The sequence below is a fragment of the Amborella trichopoda genome, chromosome 4 (genome assembly GCF_054954075.1).
Source record: "Amborella trichopoda isolate Santa Cruz 75 chromosome 4, AtrichopodaSantaCruz75HAP2 v2.0, whole genome shotgun sequence".
Lineage (NCBI taxonomy): Eukaryota > Viridiplantae > Streptophyta > Magnoliopsida > Amborellales > Amborellaceae > Amborella > Amborella trichopoda.
The window spans coordinates 26767506-26789733 of NC_142339.1; the positions used below are offsets into that span (position 1 = coordinate 26767506).

Genomic DNA, 22228 nt, shown 5'->3' on the forward strand with positions numbered 1-22228 from the left:
TTGAAAATTTGTGATTTTTTTTTTTTAATCCATGATCGATTTTTTTGAGAATTTGTGATTTTTTTTTGTTAATCCATGATCGATTTTTTTTTTGTAATCAATGATCAACTATTTTGAAAATTTGTGATTTTTTTTTTTAATCCATGAACGAATTTTTTGAAAATTTGTGATTTTTTTTTTTTAATCCATGATAAAATTTTTTTTTGTAATCTATGATCGAATTTTTTGAAAATTTGTGATTTTTTTATTTTAATCCATGATCGAATTTTTTGAAAATTTGTGATTTTTTTTCTTTTAATCCATGATCGATTTTTTTGAAAATTTGTGATTTTTTTTTTTTAATCCGTGATTGAATTTTTTTTTGTAATCAATGATCGAATTTTTTGAAAATTTGTGATTTTTTTTTTGTAATCCATGATCGAATTTTTTGAAAATTTGTGATTTTTTTTTTTAGTCCATGATCGAATTTTTTTTTGTAATCAATGATCGAATTTTTTGAAAATGTTTTAATTTTTTATTTTAGTCCATGATCGAATTTTTTTTTGTAATCCATGATCGAATTTTTTGAAAATTTGTTGTACTCTTTTTTTTATTTATTTTTTATCCATGATCGAATTTTTTGAAAAATGATGATTTTACGAAAAGATGTGAAAATCGTGATAAAGTTTTGATTATCATAATGTATTAAACCCAATTTTTTATTTTTATTGTTTGAGTTTGCTGTACTTTTTTTTTTTTTTCCATGATCTAATATTTTGAAAAATGATGATTTTCCGAAAAGATGTGAAATTCGTGACAAAGTTTTAATTATCATGAGGTATGAAACCATATTTAAAATTTTTATTGTTAAAGTTTTTGTTGAAAAAATTGTATGTTGATAGATTACTTATGCAAAAAAATGCATGTTATTATATTTTTAATGCAAAACTGTATTTTTTTAATCTGTTGTTAATGCATTTTTTAGTTGGAATGACTGATGTTAGGTGGCTCTGTGAAGAATTGTTTTTATTATAAATTTTTTAATGCAAAAAATGTATTTTCTTAATAATTGAGTTGTAGCCATGTTTGGAGCTTGCATTTTGTATTATATTATCCTGAATGTTTGTAATTGATATGTACGAAAATATTATTGTCAATAGAGGTATTTTGCAATAACAAATAACAACAAATATGACTACATGAACTACCCCAACTTATTATCACTATACATGGTGATTATTTTTCTTGTTGAACTGTCAGGCTAATTTTTAACTTTTTACATCTTAAAACAATTGAATCATGTCAAGATCTGCAGAAGACCCTGCATGGCAACATGGGGTCAGACTTGATCTCAACAAAAAAGACAATTATTTGTAATTACTGTCAAAGAGTGATAAGTAGTGGGGTACATAGGTTCAAGCAACACTTGGCAGGGGTTTCTGCATGCACTAGTGTCCCTAGTAATGTAAAAAAACAGATGGCGGCAATTCTTAATGCTAACAAAGGTAAAAAAATTGTTAAGCATACGATGAATGAGAAGATAGCTAGTTTATATACGCCATCAAGCAGGAATGATACAGAAGAGCAATATAATAATGATCTACAAGAGCAATATACTAATGACCTGAACATGGCCACAAGATTGAGTTTACATGAACAATATCAGAGGGAACGTGGGTTTAGAATGCCCGATGGGTCTAGCTCAGACATGCATGGTGGGCCTAGCTCAGACATGCATGGCGGGCCAAGCTCAAGCATGTATGGCGGGGCCAACTCAAATATGTATGGAGGGGTTGGTGGCAATATGTATCAAGGAGAATCAAATGTTGAAGAAATTGTTTCTAGGTTACCTAGGAGTGCCAGTATTGCAGGTCATGGTCGTAAAGACCCATTTCTCTCAAAGCCTAAGTCACAACAAATGACCCTAAAAGACATGGATAAAAGTTCAAGAAACATGTTGGGGAGATATGTTGGTAAATGGTTCTATGATAAAGTGATTCCCTTTGACGCAGCCAATAGCCCATATTTTTCACCTATAGTCAGTACAATCCAAAGAGTCGGGCCTGGGGTAAAACCCCCGACGGCATATGAGCTCAGTGGGCCAATATTAAATGAAGAGGTGGAGAAAGTTACAAAGTGGATTGAAGAATATAAACAGAGTTGGCCAAGGACAGGCATTACTCTCATGAGTGATGGTTGGTTGAATAAAGTTAGCAAAAGTTTTTAAACTTCTTGGCCTATTCCCCAAAAAGATACAGCTTTTTTGTTTAGCAAAGAAGTATCAAGGACGAAGAAGGATACAAACTTCTACGTACGACTATATGATCAGATAGTGGAAGAGGTGGGAGATAAGCATGTAGTCCAGTTTATTACGGACAATGCGCGTGCACGTGTTTCTGCGGGCAGCAAGTTGATGGATAAGAGGAAGCATCTAGTATGGACCCCGTGTGCTGCACACAACATCGATCTTATGTTAGAGGAGATCGGTGAGATCAAAATTGTGAAGGAGACTCTAGAGGAAGCAAGGTTGGTGTCGAGATTTATATACAACCACTCTAAAATTTTATTTCTGTTTAGAGAACACTCTAAGAAAAAAGAGATAATCAGGCCTGCCATAACCCGTTTTGCAACCGATTACTTAGCTGTGGACTCCATTCGAGAATCTGAAGGTGCATTAAAGAGATTGTTTACCTGTGAAGAGTGGTTAAATGACCGCCTCTCGAAATCCAATACCGGTATAAAAGTGGACAACATAGTCTCAAATAGGCAGTTCTGGTCTCGATGTTCTAGTGTTGTAGAGGCCACTGCCCCTTTGGTCACGGTATTAAGAATGGTGGATGCTGACAAGAAAGCTACCATGGGTATCCTTTATGAAGGTATTGAGAGGGCGAAATCAGCTATTAGGGAGAAGTGTAGTTTTGCTAGCAAAGTGATCGAGATTATAGAAAGGAGGTGGAACACCAAATTTAGACGTCCAATTCATTATGCTGGTAAATATATATTTATATCATTACAATGTTTCATTTTAAATCATTTTTTTATGAAATTGTAAATGACATTTTTCTATTTATATATTTTGTAGGTTATTACTTCAACCCAAAATTTTTCTATTTGACACCTGAATATCCCTACAAGATTATGGAAGGGGTCAGATACATTATTGCAAGGTTGGAGAGAAGCCATCGAAACCAAATAGCAGCAATACAAGAGGTATTATATAATGTTTAGGTAAGAACTTCATTGAGTTGTTATATTTGTGAGGAATAATGTACTAAAACGTAATATATTTGTTTTAGCTTGCTATGTATAGGGATGCTATAGGATCCTTCGGAATTAGACTTGCCAGGAATTCTCGAACTATGATTGATCCAGTTATCCCCTCGCTAATATTTTGTTCATTTATATATTTAATCTTATGAATTGTTCTTGCCCTAACAGTGTTTTTTGCATTTTAATCCAGCTGAATGGTGGGAGATATATAGTACTGATGCACCTCACCTAAAGAGGATAGCAATCAAGGTGCTCTCCCAGACATGTTCTGCTACTGGCTGTAAGCACAACTGGAGTACGTTCTAATGGTTGCACACTACTAGGAGGAATCGACTTGCTTCTGAGAAGCTTCATAAACTAGTGTACGTTCATTATAATTTAAACCTCCGAGAGCGACAAATAAGAAGGAAGCTTGAAGACTATGGGTCGATAGACTTAGACACAATATTTATCACAAACACAGCAGACCAATGGGTAGTAGAAGAGGAAGAGTCAGTGTTGCACAAGAGAGCATTCCTTGAGGCTATCGGTGAGGAAGATCTTGAAGAAGGTGATGAGCAGCATGAAAGAGGAAGCAGCCAGCCAACATATCCACAATTCATCAGTGATGTCGGTGATATTGCACCTAATGAGGGAGAGTGGGAAGGGGATCTAAGAGAAAATGAAAGAGACGATGATTCTGAGGCCACCCTATCCCAGCCATATTATTCACATATCGAGTCCCAACAGCAACAATGTAGGGATGAGCACGACAATGTAGGTGAGCATGAAGATGGACAAGCTTCGGGGATTTTGGATTGAGAACACAACAAAACACTAACACTCAGGGATTTGGGTGTAGTCAGACGCCTGCTAATATTGATGATTCGTTTAATTTTTTCGGATTTTTTTGAAGCTTTATTCTGACCGATTCACCTGATTTGCCGATCCGGATCGATTTTTGAGGTGCCCGATCCGGGTCACCGATCCGCTTTTTAAACCATTGGTTCCAACAAATTGCTTTATTTATATAGCAGCTCACCTCTAAGCATGTATTTATAAATGTTTCAGATGGCAATAGGAAAAACAGAAGGAAGATAAGAGGCAATGCATCTAGAGAAACAACTTGCATGCCCATGCCAAACTCAACTATATACATATGGCCAATTGACGATCGTAATGGAGTTATAAAAAGATTCAACTGTCCAATCAAAAAATAAATATTAATAAAAACATTAAATGTATTCTACGACTCATACTACGACTCTCACTAATAGTCATCTAAAAGATTTCAAAATGAGCTAGAAATTTATATATTAGATAATATAAACATTCCTATGAATTCTACTCCCAACCGAGATACACAATCCAATAAAACCCCGCCAGACATTTCTGAATTTCCCCAAACCAGAAACTACTCATTAAGGATAAATCCAAGTTCAGCAGAATACTTGTTTTCATTTAGGTCTTCGGTTAATGGTAAAAAACTTAGGAGTCGAACATGGGACATTCCAAAAATCTACCTGGCTCAAGAATTCCCAGTTTGCAAGCTTCAAATCAAATTCCAAATCACCAAATCAGGATAAAATTAATGTCAGTCCCCAAGTCCTAGCTCGTTGCAGGGATTCTGCCCAGTCAAATCTTGAGACCGACATCATAATCCTAACGAACGTATATCAAAGAAAAATTGTATTCCCAAGATCCATAATTATAATTCAAGATAAATTCCGAACCCTGCCTCACCTCCCAATTCTCCCAAGAGTCATTGAGATAAAGTAACCTCAGTTTGGACAATTTTTTGCAGATTCATAGCAGATTTAATAAAATTGCAGACTTCAGTTATTTCTCTGAGAATCCATTGTTTGTGAGAAACTAGGGAAAACTTTGCAGTAGGCTTAAACAAAAGAACATCTTCAGCCAGCATAAGATGTTAATGCCCTGTATGTTTTAATTCAGTACCTATAAACACTAGAGTCCCAGAGTCGTCTAAAACAGTCTTCCAGCCTGCTTTAAGTACATAGAGCAGCTAATCAAGGAGCCCGCGCACCATGACCTGTCACGTACCTCTCTAAACCACATAAAGCTCAATACTCCAACCAAAATTGGGAATACTATAGGATCATGAGTACTCGAAAATAACTGAGGTCCATAAAACAACCAAGAGCTAATGGGCCTTAATACAAAACTCACAGGGGATAAGTCTCATGTAGACAATTCTATAGTTATACGCACTACTGTCATGTGTAATCCCAAGCAGCACTTCTCGAGACAAAATGGATGTAATATATGCAACAGTGCTGGATCGTACTATAACCACGTGCTTTATGCAGGCTTTTCACTAGATACCATCTTGTCAAACCCCATTCTCAACTCTTTCTCTCTATGAGTTTGTTTAATTGGCATGGGATCAGATCCATCCAAGTGACCCAAAAGAAACACAAGATTTGGCACTTTCATGTAAGGAAATTTGTTGGTGTTAATTATTCAGAAACAAGTTCTGGAAGAAATGAAGACTTAGAGGAAGAGCCCTAGAATGGCACAAATATTTTAAAAAATATATGTAATTTCAAGCCCCCTTTTCTGAGTAATGAGTTTCATAGATCTTTTATGAAGACTAATTTTGAAGAGGTAATGGATCTTTTTTCTTATATGAGAGATCGACAAAAGAGAAGAGAGAGATTACGTATAGAATAAGTAAATGAAAAATTTAATGTAGAGGAGAGGTGGACATACAAGTAAGGCAGGAGAGCTTCGTGGTCTCTTATATGTAGTTGCAGGCCTTTGAGCACGAGGGCTAAATCCTCAACAAACTACCGTACGGCATATACACATGGTAACCATAAACCGGGAAGCAACCCTGTAAACGGCCACATACATGTGCATAGACAGAGTCCCCCTTGCAATATAGTGATATGTAAGTGTCACTTACTCTTAAGGGGGGGGAACCTATAATCTACATTCCGGGACCGTAGTTCCACTGTTTGTTGGCCAACTTTGACAAGCCAATCATTAGCCCTTGAATGGGATTCTGGATCATGGGTTTCGTTGGGTTGTTTGAAGAAGATAGTCGAGGATCATTGTTACTAGGTTAAGTGGAGTGCCCTAACAGTTACTTTTCTTGATCCATTAGTACCAATCGACTTCCAGATATTTCGGCTACAAACTTAAGAAATGTTTCAATGAATTTTAGACATTTTTTCAGAAATTTTTTCAAATCATTTGCATTAGTAAAAAGCCATAAAGGGCATTCTAGATAATTCCTAGGTTGTGGAGGGGGCATTAGGGACACATGTGGGGCCTTGGATCCAACCCCACATGTCCACCATACCCACATTTGTGACACATGGAGCCCACAGGGGCCTACACATCACACCTAAAGTGGGACATCCCCCTTTCTCGCTCACCTTGAAATTATGTTGAAATAAATGAGTTTGGTTTTAATTAGAAAAGCTTCAGGAAATCTTTGAAAAGGATTTTGCATCCTTATTTTGTGGGAGCATAAGAATAATTAGATTTTTGAGAATATTCTTCTAATCTTTGACCAAATCTTTTGATTTTGACTTCCTACAATCTTGTAAGAGGTAAGGAATTCTAGAGGACCTGTTTTAGATTGCTCTTATCTTAGGTTGACTAAAAGTAGATAGGAGTCAAATATTCAAGGGATAAGGTCCCCAGATTCCACCCTAAATCATGATGGCTGATTTTTTGGATGGATAGCTCATATTTGTTTCTCTTTCACCTTTGCAGATTACCTAAAATCCTATTGGTCATGATAAGTCATAATTAGATAAGGCATCCCTATCCCCCCTTGGTGGCCCTATAGAGGGGGGCCCTCTCCCATTCTCTACACATCAAGCATCTAGCCTCTCTCTCTCTCTCTCTCTCTCTCTCTCTCTCTCTCGTCCATGCCACCCTACTCTCTCTATCTATCTCTCCTCTCTAGATTAGGGGTGGCCCGTACCACCCTAAATAGCTAGAGGTGGCACACCACCCATACGTCAATAAGAGGGGTACACCCAACCCTATTTTGACTAAGGGAGATGCCACTTGCAGTATGCCCTACAAAGGTTCAAGAGGGGTCTAAGAAACCCTAGTTTTGTTTTATGCTCAAAAGCCTAGACTTGAATGATATTGTCTAAAGGAAGTTTCTCAACTCAAAAACAGTGTTCCAAAAAAGTGTTGGGCAGCGCCTAGGCGGCTGGATGGTCTAGGTCACCGGGGGCCTAGGCGGCAGCTAGAACCTGTGCCTCCTAGGTTCAAAAGAGGGAAAGGGGTGTCTAGTAATCCTTGTTTAGGTCTAGAATTTGTATTAAAAATGCATTTTTATGCATTTTTATAATCCAAACAAAATACAAATAAAAAATACCCCTCCCGATAGGTAGTTTTGCACCTAGGCGGACACAATTTCATAGGCACCCGCCCAGGTATGCTGGGCGCCCGCCTAGGCTGAACGAGGACGATGTGATCTGGCCAAGTATGTATAGTTCAAAATTTTTCTTTCTTTCTTTTATAATACCGGCTAGAACACACTTACATATGTCTAAGAATTACAATTTTAACTTCAATAAATAACCAAAAACAAGAATAGGATTCTCTGCCACTTTTTAAAACTTCTTTTATTACACAAGCAAAATTACATAAATGGAAATTGAGAACAAGAAAGCACAAGATAGTAAAATATAAAAGTAGTTGCCAAAGGATTACCTCCAATGGACTTAGCATAGCCCACACTGGGTTTCGTACAACAATGGTGGGATCTTGGTCTATCACTGAATCTCACCAATGGGAAGCTTGGTTAAACCCTTTACACAAATATGAGAGAATAAGCATATGGGATAGGGCCTCCTTTTGCCTCATAAGCTTGGGGCATGCCCCTTTCTTTGATCTACTACGAGCATACCCCTTCTTTCTTACTCTAGAGAGGATGAGAGTAGAGAAAGGGTGGCGTGCCACCCTAGGAGGAAGAGAGAGAGAGAGAGAGATAAGAGATTAGGCGGTAGAGAATGGCCCCCACATAAAGAATATCTCTAATGTAATTGCTAGGGTTTTGGCATCTAGGGTTAGCCATCCTAATGGATATTCAATCTTGACCGTAGATCTTAGGTAACCTGCGAGGTAAGAGATCTTAGCCATTCATTCCTTAGATCAGCTATCATGATCAAAAGGAATGTGCTAGAACTGTATTCCTCAGTTTCCTTAACCTAATACCATAAAAATCCATTTTATGAATAAGTGTCATATCATTCCAATTTGTGTTATATGATTTTCAATCAATCTCAATCTTTTCTTTTTTAAAACAATTATCCATGTCGTTCTATGCCTTCTAGATGGCTTCCTCAACAAGCCATTTTATGAGAGAGAGATAGGGAGAATACAAGGGAATGGGGTGTGACACTCTAGTGGCCCCATGCCCCATTCAAATGGGCTTAATGTGGTGGGCCCCAATTAATTTTGGGCCCCCACAACCTTAAGTAAATTTCAAAATTAATAAAATGATTTTTAGAAATCCATAGGCATTTTATTTTTCTCTCTAAATCTATAAATTCCTGAAAAATCAATTTTAGTTATTCAAAATCATTTTTGATGAAATAAAATTTCCAAGCCTTTCTAAAAGTCCATATTAATATTCCAAAAATCATTTAACATAAAGTTAATCATTTTAAAATTATTTTAATGGGAATTAGATCCAACTATGTTAAGGAAATGTGAATATACTGAGCCACCCCATCTCTCTACTAGTGACCATGTGCCACACTCACTTTCTCAAACTGACCTAACAGTTCTCATGACCCACAACCCATCGCAGGAGTTCATGATTGGACTATCAAAGTCAACCAATTAGTAATGAGAACATAGTCCTAGTCTATGGATTACAGATTCCCTGCTAGGGGACAAGCCTAAGTTATACAAACTTGTGCACACTTATCCCAACTGGTACATGGGGGCTATCTCTTGCACATGTACATATCACACCCTCAATGGTGTCTGCTTCCCAGTACAACTATCATATGTACATGCTACGCGGAGGTAATTATGAGGATTTGGCCCTTGTCTCTTCAGGCCTACCAATCGCGCACAAGGGTCACGAAGTCCCTTGGCCAACCACCCTAGGTATCTTTCTGACCTCATCAAGAGCTAAACCTGCAAATCCTCTATGATTGTACTATATGCCCAAGGCAATAGGGTTTTAGAACTCAACCTGGCCTAGCTCGTCAAGCCTAGTTTGAACCTTGGCATCATTATTGCCAACTTCGGCCCCTCTAAACCATACTCCCACTGGAGTTAATTATTATACTATTATAAACTTTCATTACATGCTCTCATAAGGCCTTTAAATGGCCACAAAATCCCAACATAGGCGAGGTACTAGGCAGGCATCCAAGGTCAGCCTGCTTGTTGATCTGCCTAGGACCCCCCTAACCAGCCTAAATGCTGGGCAGACCTCTTTTTTAATCAATGCTCAGAAAATTCAGCAGGCCAACAAGATCAAAGTACGTCATCGGTCACATAATCGGGTGTGGGGTGCACAAAGTCCTAAGGGGGTGGCCCCTGGTAAAGTCTTCCTAGCTCTCTAAGTTTATTTAAGCCATTATTCTTTAGTTGTATTGAAAATTCCAAGAACACTTTGTATTCAAATCCGTAGTTTAAGCTTGTATCTAGTCACTAGCTTTTGTCAATTTAATTTGGCAGTAAAAGAAGAGCCTAGGTTGAATTTAGAGTTTTATTTCTTATTGACAGCAACGTTTAATGGCACTTGTAAGTGTAATTCAGATGTATTATTAATAAAAAAGAGAAATTCTTTTATTTTATTACCTTGAATTCCACATAGCTACTTCTTTTATTAGTATCAGAGCAGTCATATTTTACTGCCATACTCTAGGAGTTTTCTTTTATTCTTGAGTCAAGAAAGATAGCAGCTAAAATGCTTTATGGCTGAACTTATTAAATCGGGAAAATTCGACGGGAACAATTATGCAAGTTAGAAGAGAAAAATTAGTTGTGTCCTCTTTGAAGGACTCAGCTAGATGTTTACTGAGAACCATCCACCTGAGCCAAGAAGAAAGTTTATGAAAGGCAATCTATAAAGGATGCTTATGCTAGTGGGAGCGCAAAAATACCCAAGCTAAGCATCTCCTTCTCATGGCCATGGATGATATGCCCCCAAGTACGAGCCCCTGAAGACTGCAAAAGAAATCCATCAAAAGCTCGACGCTGATTATGCTACTCCTTCCCTTACTAGAGGAGCCATGGCAATGCAGCAATGTTCGGACCTAAGATGAAAAGAGAAGTTGATCGAACATATTCAAATTTAGAGCATGGATCCAAGACCTTGGGTATTGGAGATTATGTTCTTCAGTTGGAGAATGGAAAGAGTATGTCCTAAAGCAAACTCTTTATTCTCTGGACATGAGGAAGCACTTGGTTTTGGTCTCTAAAATGGCTAAGGCAGGATACTCCACAAATTTTATTGGCAATATGGTGGAAGTGAAATTAGGGAAAGAATTAGTCATGAATGTTCTTCTTATAGAAGGTTTCTTTTCAATTGCAATAAAGAACTATATTTCCTATGTCTCGTGTTATAATGATGATGATGCATTCATTTAACATATGAGATTTGGGCACATAAATCATAAGAGAATGGAGAGATTAATGGGAGAAGGACCATTGAAAAACTTCAATAGAGACTTAACCGGAGATTGTAAAGGTGTTCAAAGAAAGTTGATTAAAAAATCCTTTGCGACAGCTCAAAGAACTTCTAGCATTTTAGAAGTTGTCCATAACGATATTTGTGGACCTTTGAATGCGGACACTAAGGCCGCAAGAGGTACTTTATCACTTTCATTGATGACAACTCACGTTTTGACTATGTATACTTGTAATTGGAAAAAATCTGAAGCCCTAGATTGTTTCAAAGCATATAAAACTGAAGTAGAAACCTAAACAAACCAGAAAAGTACTTAAAACCGATTGGGGTGGAGAATATTCGTCATGGTTATTTAAAGAGTTTTGAACTCAGCATGGTATCATTCAGCAATATACTATGTTGTACATTCCTCAATAGAATGGGGAAGCCAAGAGGCGGAATAAGACCTTGATGGAAATGGTGAGAAGCACAATAGGCCATGCTAAGCTCTCCCCAGATTCTTGGGGGCAAGCAGTTTTAACAGTCGGTTATATTCTAAACTAGACTCCCACAAATTCCATCCCACTAACTCATGAGATTTTCACTGGTTGTGCTTCGTCCCTTAACCACCTAGTAGTGTGAGGATGCTCTACCCATGTCCTAATACCCTATCAAAATAGGACAAACTTAAAAACCAAGATTGTTAATTCCATCTTCATAGGATACCCACGAAAGGTAAGGGAAACTAATTTTACAACCCTAACATAGGGGCAGTCCTAGGAAGTAGGAATGCCCATTTCCTTGACAAAAGAGTTCCTTGAGGTTACATGCCACTCATAAGTAAGTTTATTTCTATGAGATAATGAATGACACAAGTCTAGGCCTAGGATCCTCAACCCCCTTGTCCTCGGAGAAGGAACCGAATTAGGAAAAGATCTGAATTCTTCACCTTCCTATAAGAATATTATACGAGAATTGAACGATAACCCTTACATGAATTTTGTTCCTACCAAGAAGCTATTACTTATCCAGAAAAGGCATAGTGGGAAGAAGTCACGCTTGATGAACTTAACTCAATCAACATAACCAAGTTGTGCTTGTGATAGTGGTCGTGTGTAAGAATTGTTTGTCATAGCTAAACAACAATTTGTGTAGCCAAAGAGCTACGATTTCACAAGAAATCAAGGCAAACTATTACCACATTCGCAACTAACCCAAGCAAGAGACATCGAGGTGGCTTATCTCCCCACAAACTATGTTCGCAAATGCTTTGACAAAAGAATTGTTGGAAAATGATTTTACGATTTTGCCAAGCATGAACATGGGATGAGCTTGAGAGGGAGTGAAAGTATGGCCCTCAAAGGCCACGTGGGAGATGTTTGGGTTTGTGGCCTTTAAAGCCCGTGAGAGTATGTAAATAAGAATTATGGTAGTTTGCACACTTCAATGGGAGTATGTGTTAGTGAATAACCTAGGATTAGGCGATCTATGGCCCTGGTCATGTCCAACACCCTTTCCCCCAAGCATAACGCACTACAATAGAGGGTATTTAGAGGGTCATCCCATGTTAAGGTTGGAGAGATGCACCCAGGGATGGTTTATTGGCAAGTGAGCTTTGTTGTTTCCTGTGTGCAGCTGCAGGCATGTGAGAGCAAGGGCGAAATCTTAACAAACATTTGCATGACATGTAAACACGACAGCTGCATAATAAGAAGCAACCTTACAAAAGAGATACATGTATATCTCCTTTGCGCAATAGTGATATATGCATGTGACTTACTCTTAAGGGGATTAACCAGTATTCTGCATTCAGGGACCATGGTTCTACTATTATTGGCAAGCTTTGACGAGCCAATATAAAACCCTCAAAGGGCATTTTAGATAATTTCTAAGATCATGGAGGGGTCAGTAGGAATACATCTAGGGCCCTTGAATATAGCCCTGACACGTAGAGCCCACAGGGGCCCACATGTCACATATAACGTGGGATGCCCCCCTTTCTCTTCACCTTGAAATTATTTTAAAATAAAAGAGTTTATTTTCGTAAGAAAGCTTAAGGAAATCTTCGAAAAATATTTTTTGTCTATATTTTGTGGGAGCAAAATAATATTTTTTAAAAAAATTATTCTACAAATCTTTGACCAAATCTTTTGACTTTGACTTCCTACAATCTTGTGAGAGATGAGGAAGTTGTAGAAGACTTGTTTTTTATTGGTCTTATCTTAGGTTGACTAGAAGTACATATGGGTCAAAGATTTAGGGGATAATCCTAGATTTTTCATAAATCATAATAGCTTATTTTTGGAATGGACGACTCAAATTTGTTTCTTTCTCACCTCAAAGATTACCTAAAATCCTATTGGTGATGACGAGTCCTAAATGGATAAATCATACCTAGTGACCGTTAGAGGCTATAAAAAGTGGGGCCTCTCCCATTCTCTACATATCAAGCTTCTAGCCTCTCGCTCTCCTCTCTTCTCCACTCCACCCTACTCTCTCTCTCTCTCTCTCTCTCTCTCCCCTATCTAGACCCTAATGGCTGGATGCACCACCCTAGGTAGCTAGAGGTGGCATGGTTAATAAGAGGGGCATGTGCCTCCCTATTTTGATTAAGGGATCTACAGAGGTCGATAAGGGGTCTAAGAAATCCTACTTTTCTTTATGCTCTCAAAACCTTAGACTTGAAAGGTATTGCCTAAGGAAGCTTCCTGACTAAGAAATTTCCGCATGACAATAGGATAAGAGTGCGCCATTGGTCAGGTAATCAGGTGTGGGTGTGGGTACGAAGTCTTAAGGGAGTGACCATGGGCAAAATCAAGTTAGTCATCTTGGTTCTCTACATTCATTTTAAATCATTGTTCTTCAGTTTTATTGCAATTTCCAAGCCCATTATTTGTATTGGAATTGTTAGTTTAAGCTTGCATTCAGTTCGTGGATTTTGTCATTTTGGCTATAAAAGAAAGATCCTTGACTGTAATTTCTTGTTTACAATAATGTTTTAAGAGGCATTTGGTAGTGGAATTAATATATACTAATACAAGTAAAGAGAAAAATTTGTTATCGACTCCCTTGAATTCCACATGGCCACTTCTCCAATTCATTTCACTTTGTATATTATACTTTAGGATATGATATTACATAAATACCCCATACAATATAATATATTACCTTTATACCCTTTTAGATTATAAAATCTGCTCCTACACATTAATGACAAAAACATGTAGACATATAATACAAACGAAAGTATGCATTTGGAGGAAATGGATGGAATTTTAAGGGTGTGATTTGGATCAGCTCCTTCATTGACCATTGACATACAACAAGAGAGAGAGAGGAGAGAGAGGCTGATTCAACCCTCAAACTTGAAATTTAAAATATTTTGCGGTTTGGTAGTTTCCCATTGAGGGGAGAGAGAGAATTACAAAGTTTTTAAACTTTATACCTAATGTTTATGGACAAGCTCACATAATGTTCGCAAAATCAAACTGAAACGGTTAACCGGACATGGGGCTGAGAGCGGTTTGAACAGGAACCGGACTAACCGGGGCGGTTAACCCGAATAACCGGTCAAGTGGATTTTTTTAAAATAAATGGGTCAAAAACTCCCAAAAAAAAAACAAAAATAGAAATACTTAGATTAAGTGTATAATATCTTATTACATATAATTATCTTACAAAAAAAAATTTGAAACAACTTTTTATGAATTAATATTTGAATACTATGGTCCTGTACATGAAAATATCTTATGATATTTTTTGAAGATATTTTTGTCATGTAACATCTTCTTCCAATAATTAACATATTCATTCCAAACCTTACATGAAAAACTTTCTAGTTTCTTTTGTACAAAAATCGCTCACATTAGGAATGAAAGTTTATGCACTTTTTTGCAAATAACAAAAGTAGCTTGATACTATTAAATCAAATAAAAATGCCAACTAATTAAGACAAGAAATGGAAAGGATCGCTTCCATATAGTTAGATAAAGCATAATTCACACAATACTTTTTCGATGAAGTTAAATAAGGCATACTTCACAAAAAGTACATATCAAGGTATGCAACAAAACAAAAAATTAATGTACAACTGTTCTTATATGTTATTATATGTATCTACCATATCCATATCAGTGTGTTGTGCATTGACTTTAACAAAAAACAAGAACAGTAGAACAAATAATTTGATCAAAAAATAATTTTATTAAGCGAAATAGAAAAACACTTCCCATATTTATCATAAAACATAATTTTATTAAAAAACCATAATTTTATCAAAAAATAATTTTACTAAGCAAATGGAAAACTTCCCATATTCATCATAAAACATAATTTTATTAAAAAACCATAATTTTATCAAAAAAATTAATTTTGTTAAGCAAAATAGAAAAACAGTTCCCATATTCATCAAAAAACACAATTTTTTATTAAAAAACATAATTTTATTTAAAAGATAATTTTATTAAGCAATATAGAAAAAAACTTCCCATATTGATAAAAAAACATAATTTTACTAAGCAAAATGAATTTTTTTCAAAAAAATCAATTTCTCAAAATGTAAGGGATGATTTGAAATTAAGATCACCTTTGTAAAACTCTCTCTCTCTCTCTCTCTCTCTCTGGAATCCGGCCAGATTGGGATCGGCCAGTGACCGATCCCAAGTTAGTCGGCCGATTTTTAAAAAATCGGCTGATCTTTTAAAGACTCTTTCCATAACATTCCAAAAACCTTGATAGAAAATGATAAAAAAAAGAAAAAGTAAAAGAGAATAACCAAACACATACAAGACGATGGCGTAGTAGTGTTTCATTGTACATAAGGCAACCAAAATTTTTACATGCACTTAAAAAAACAAAATGTCTCATGTCCATCACTACAAATATAACTATATCATGCACTTAAAAAAACATAATTTAAAAAACTCGAGCAACATTATCATGCACTTATCAAAAAGAAAAATCACTTTCATCAAAAAAACATTTTATCAAAAAGAATAATTTTATTAAGCAAAATAGAAAAACACTTCCCATATTCATCAAAAAACGTAATTTTATTAAAAAATCATAATTCTATTAAAAATAATTTTATTAAGCAAAATAGAAAAACACTTCCCATATGCATCAAAAAAAGTAATTTTATTAAAAAATCATATATCTATTCAAAATAATTTTATTAAGAAAAATAGAAAAACACTTCCCGTATTCATCAAAAAACATAATTTTATTAAACAAAATATTTTTTTTAGAAAAATGGATTTTTCAAAAACCCCAAAAATTAAGCAACATTTCGAGCAAGAAACAACCCTCAATGTTTGGATAATCGAACAAATAAACATACATGTATTGCAAAGGCTTCGATCATCTTTCAAACGCACCAAATCTCATCAAAACATATTCGGTATTTTTAATTTAATTGAAAAAAGGCGGAAATTTCAGATCTTGAAATTTTCATGATATGGTGCAACGAAAAAATTCATATAAAAACATTTAATCAATCATAAATAGACATACCTATTTTATTTGAGAGATCAAGCATTGATCATAAAAATCTACAACTCAATTTAATAAAAAACGACCAATAAATAGATAAAAAATCTGTGTTTTTTTATCAACTACAGGTTTTTTGAGCAGTAGCATTTCGAGCCAAAATCAACCCATAATATTTGGTTTTCTGAACAAATTGAAACATAAATCTGATGAATAATTCAATTATCTATCAAAACCACCAAATTTCTTCAAGAACCATTAGGTATTGAAGAAATTATTGAAAGAATGGCGGAAATTTTCAAAAACCTAAAAAATCCGCCATTTTGATCTAAGAAACTCTTTTTCTTTTTATGTTTCAATCCAAATTTCTTGTTTTATAGATTATAGATAGTGATTTACAGCAATAAATCACGAAAAAGGACAAAAAAAGGCACGAAAACAGATAAAAAAAGTGAAAATTTGGATTCAAGAATGCCTGCTACAAATAACGGCCTCGATTTCGAAATAACAGCTATAACGGGTTCATTACCGTTATTTCGTAAAAAACGGCCGTTATCTCGTCTAACCGGACCGGTTAACATAAAACTGGCCGGTTCACTTAAAAATTGCCAGTTTGACCTCTAACCGGCCGGGTTTGGGTCGAAAATTTTTTGCAAGTATGCCCTAGGCTACTAGTACCCCTGAACCGGCCATAACCGGAGTCGGAACCATGGCGGTTCCGATCTAACCGACCGGTTTTGCAAACAATGAGCTCCCAACAAGGTTAGGTGGTTTTGGTGGGTAAACATTAGATGGTTATAGGAAAAGAGAAAACAAATATTCAAAAAGAGAAAGGAAGAGAAATAGACGCCTTCACTTACCTTTATTCTTCCTCTTTGCTCTCTAATGCACATAATGTTTCCTCTCTCCCAATCTCAATTTTTTTTTCTTTGTTTATTTCCCAGTGTTGCTATGAAACTTACTATAGTAGTAGCGGTACACATCTATATATATTTATATTACGAGTAACCTGAATTTAAATTATGCAAGGTTACAAGATTCATCTTCTCAAAAGAATTTTCATCAGCCAACAAGGGGATAGGATGGAAGGGATAATAATGTCGAAGGTAGCTCAAGTATCAAGTCCAAGAAGATTGGATGCTATGAAAGAAAAAAGCAGGGTAGAAATAAGAAAGATGTGTAAATGCCCTGATTCGTATGGATCAATACAAGTGTCATGCTTCCAAAAAATATGGGATGCGTTGAGGCTTCCGGCCTTGCCTACGAAAGTGGGAGTGTATGTTGGATGACTAAGTTAAGGTCAGGCATGTATAGCCCGAGTCATGTACAAAATTGTTTCCCTTGGGCACAGGTGCCGCACTATCATTGAGGGTTTTCGTAGATTCATCCTTTGGTGAGATCAGAGATATATCCAGGGATAGTTTGTAGGCTGAAAGAGTTTATTAGCCTCCTACACGTACTTGTAGGCTTGTGAAAGCAAGGTCAAACCCTAAACAAACTTCCACACAGCATGTACATATGACAGTTGCATTCTAGGAAGCAATCCTCTGAAGGGATGTGTGTCCATGTGCATAGAGAGAGTCCCTTTCGCAAAATAATAATGTGTATATGACTTGCTTATAGGAGGGAATTGAAAACCACATACTAGGACAGTGGTTCCACCATTTATATGTCATCTTTGACAGGTCAATCATGAGCATATGCCCACGACAGTGAGTCATGGGTCCTTTTGGGTTGATTTGAGAAGATAGTTGTCGATCACGGTTTCTAGCACGGGTGGAGTGCCTTGCCAATCACTTTTCTTGACCCCCTGGTACCAATCCACTTTGAAAGATACTTCGAAGTGTTTTAGAATTTTTAAGAACATTAAAAATATTATTTTCAGCTTCATTTATGTTATTGTGATTTTCAAATATTTTTCAAAATCTTTTCAAATTAATTTAAGTCTTAAAACTCTAAAAGAACATAAATGATATTTTAAAGGATTATAAGGGCGAGGTGGGACCCATATGGGGGCATCAAGGGCCAAGATCCAACACGTGGGGGGCCCACATGGGCCACACGCCCCACCTAGGTGGATCGCTCCACTGAAATATTTTTGAATTTGAATTGGATGTGAGATCTAGTTCCAAGTCTAACTAAAAGGTTAAGGGGATAAAGGTTCCTAGATTTTCCTTCCTAATCATGGTAGCTCGATTTTAGAAATGGATGGCTCTGATTTATTTCTCTCTTCTTCACAGATTACTTGGAAATCCTTTGGGTAAATTGAGTCCTAATTGAGATAGGTATAATAGGGCCATCCATGCCTACATAAAGGGGGTCCCACTCTCATTCTCAGCATCTGATTTTCAGACGTCTCTCTCTATATATCTCTCTACTCCCCTCTCTAGGGTGGTGCACACCACGTTGGGAATAGATAGGGGTATGCCCATCCCCATCTTGTTAAGGGGTGCTGCCACATAGTGGCATGGCCCAAATGTTTAAAAGGTCTAAGAACCCTAGTTCTAGTAGCTCGACTTAATCCCCAATTTAGTTAGAGGGTATGGCCTAAGGTGCTTCCAGGTTCGAAGGATTCAGCAAGACCAACGGATCAAAGTACGCTATCAGTCTGGTAATCAGGTGTGGCATATGCTATGTCTTAAGGGGGTAACCCTAGGTAAAGGTCTAGCAAGTTTCCCAGTTTTTGTTTATTAGTTTTATTTTCAGTTCTTGATTCCTATTTGTGTTAGAAGTCCTCATTGTATTAGGAGTCCTATTTGGATTAGGATTCCTACTTAGACTAGGACTCCTTAGATTAGAATTCCTAATTGTATTAGAATTCATATTGTACGTTTGAATTCATAGGTTTGAATTCTTTTTTTTTAATAAAATGTTACTTTGTAGTAAAAGTTAAAGATCCTAGAGTTTAGCTGCATTGTAATGTGGCAATTGTAAGTATAAATTCAGTTATTTAATAAAGAAAAGCAAAAAAAAATTAAAATATGTTTTGGAATTCTACATAGCCACACACTTTTCAAGAAGGATTTCTAACACAAGAATTGTTACCTCTGACTGTGATAATTTGTTTCTGTCCTATTTTAGGTAAGTGTTTCGAGGAACTAGTAGAGCTGTAGATTGCTAAACATGCTTAAGAAAAGATTACAAAGGACATAACAAGTGTTAAAAATTCATATTAAAAATCCATAAACAACAGAACTTAAGGAATTTTGATGAGCATAAATAATAGCAGACATATAAATTGTCCCTCGCAATTAGGAAAATAAATAGAAGAAGAGAGAATATGAATGTCTTTAACAGAAAAAGTTAGGAAGGCAGAGCATGAGAGAGATATTAGTAGGCAACCATAATTGACTTAAAAGGAAAAGGGACAGGAGTTGCATATAAAGAAAGATAAAAGAGAAAAAGGCAGAGCAAAACAACATAGAAGAGAAGAAGACCCTACCTGTCCATCACAGACATGACATACATAAACTGTAAAGCAGCACCAATAGCAAATGCTATAGCCCAGAAAATCTGCTTGTCCCAGAAACACAATGCACTTATGACAGCAAGGTAAGTTGTCAAGATGTGCACTGAAATCTTCATCATTTGATTTGCACGAGTTCCTAGTAGTGACAACCAAGCCCATCCCAACGAAGTACCAATACCAGCTGCTAAAGCATAAAAAGGCCAATATGTCTCTGTCTGTCCTGCTTCATTCTCAATAATCTTGTATGTGTATCGGTCGATTTTGAATCTATCCAACTTCTTGAATCGATTTAGTCCAAGTACTGCAAGGACAAATCCCAACACAGCCAAGTGTATAACAAAGATACCCAACCAGAAAACATCCCTCCAATGTCTAGAAGGCTCTGAAATTCTTCCAAGAGAAGGTGTGATGCTTCCATCATTGCTTTGGCTTAGTTGACCATCCTGGAGCATAAAGTAATGTATGCATTAGGACAAAATCATTTGCATGGCCCTCTTTCCATCACCTATAGACTGAGAAATATCCCACGATCTTCTGGAGGTAAACTACCTTGGAGACTATTTTTAGCCCCTAAGAACCAAATAAAATCTGCAAAGATAATTCCAATTTCTAAAAGCTTGGACTAAAAAAAACAAAGAGTAGACTGCATTACTATATTCCATGCTTTGTTCAGTTAGACCACAAATCTGTAGCATAGTTAATAGGAACGGAAGCGACAAGAGCTCTAGGATCGGTATCGGATGCGCGAGGTGAGGTAGGCTCTCAGATTTGTGGTTGGGAGAACAAGGTCCGAAAAATGTTCAGGTATAGGGATCGAGATCCCTGACTATTAGGGAGCAATCCATATCTGCAAAAGACTGAATTCATTACTGAATGGGATCGCAAATCGCTATGTTTAGGATCGAGGTTCCCAAAGTTCATTTATCTACTTATTGTAATTAGGGAGAGAATTCCATTAAACAACAAGAAAAAAGAGAAGACACTGCCATATATAATTCCCAATAGCTCTCCTCCATCAGGGATTGCTAAGGGATCAATGACATAAATACAAGAGAGACCTCGCATTTTCCAAGTATACATGTTATTCCATCACCCATAAGGCAACCTATGAGCGGCTCGATTTGGTTGACTAACACACAAGTGATAGTACTTTGGAAGGTGGACAGGACCCAATGAACTAGCCCAAAGGAAGTTAAACGTATTGATCACAACCTCCTTCCTCACTAGAACCACAACACAACTAAATTTTGAATCGCCATCCAACTACTTCCTTCTCTCTCCTTGCACACTCTTGCTGCTTTCTTTGAGACTAGACGCAAGTCACAATTCACAAGGCGTGTAAAGCTGCGAATTGCAAAATATGTAAAAAATCATAGCATTCGAAAAGTTGATAGGTCATAAAAATTTGGAGATCCATACTACATTATATAAGAACCAAAAAACGTGCTGGTGAAACTCGACCCCAAAGTAGACGACACTCGATTTCAAGTTGGTGGAATCGTGGTTCCGCTTGATCATGGAACCTTGATTTTGGGCATAGGATCCCATTGCATGGGATAGAGTTTCTTGATTTCCCGTATCAAGATCGCAAATATATCAAGAATTGCCCAAAATCGAGATCCCATGTCTTCGAGCGGGGGATCAAGCTTCTGGAGTGGAAGCAACCCCCACCTTAGAAGATCCTGGTAACAAAGATCTATAGCGTCTTTCATAAAAGCCATGCAAACACAAATTAGCAAACTAGTAAAAAAGGTCGTCTTGCATTTTTAGAACTTAAAAGTTAAAAGATAACATTAGTGTAAGAATGAACATACTATGTAAGTTAAATATTCAAGATAGAATGTTAAGAAACCCTTAGCTATAATTAGGGAATTTGCATGGGTAGTTAAACAATTACCAATTTGAATAAATTTCAAATTTCAAATAAGATTTAGGAGTTATACAATTTGGGTTAGTTTCTTAATTTGTATAGATTTGTTATTAATTTAAATTGGTACTATTGGAAGTCTTTATCTCCTTTAGCTAGGTTAGGATACAAGTCCCAAGTTCGATAAGTAGTTGGTAGTTGGGAAAGTGGTCAATGCATAAATGAAAGTTTGAATACTGAAAGGATAAAGAACCATTTTCCTTTAATTTTGTGTGTGTTGCACAAGGAGGAAGATCCCCTCCAAAGAGGATCAAACTTTGGCACTATTGTATTCATTTGGGTTGCTGAGTATGCTCTTTCCTAGTGGGATCTTATCATTTAGTATCAGAGCATCAAGCTTGGGTACACCCAAAGAAGGCCAGAAGACTCAAAACATGCATGGATGGAAGAAAACATGAATAAGCTAGAAGGCAAAGTGCAGCAACACTCAAGGCTGCTGCAGAGGATACGTGAGACCATCGCAGCTATGAACCTTCATTACGAGCTGCTAGCA

The 22228-nt window shown here is 36.5% G+C and overlaps 1 protein-coding gene across 8 annotated transcripts in view; it reads right to left on the reverse strand.

Annotated features, from left to right (window-relative positions):
• LOC18424757 (Plasma-membrane choline transporter family protein) overlaps positions 1–22228 on the reverse strand; it is a 46247-nt gene that overhangs the window by 18907 nt on the left and 5112 nt on the right. For all 8 annotated transcript variants that reach the window (XR_016053434.1, XR_016053435.1, XR_016053436.1 and 5 more), the window contains exon 2: positions 19782–20251. Coding sequence is in view for 3 of the 8 variants with exons in the window: in XM_088863940.1 (XP_088720066.1) it covers positions 19782–20251 (470 nt within the window). In the remaining 5 variants the exon portion in view is untranslated. The remainder of the gene's footprint in view (positions 1–19781; positions 20252–22228) is intronic.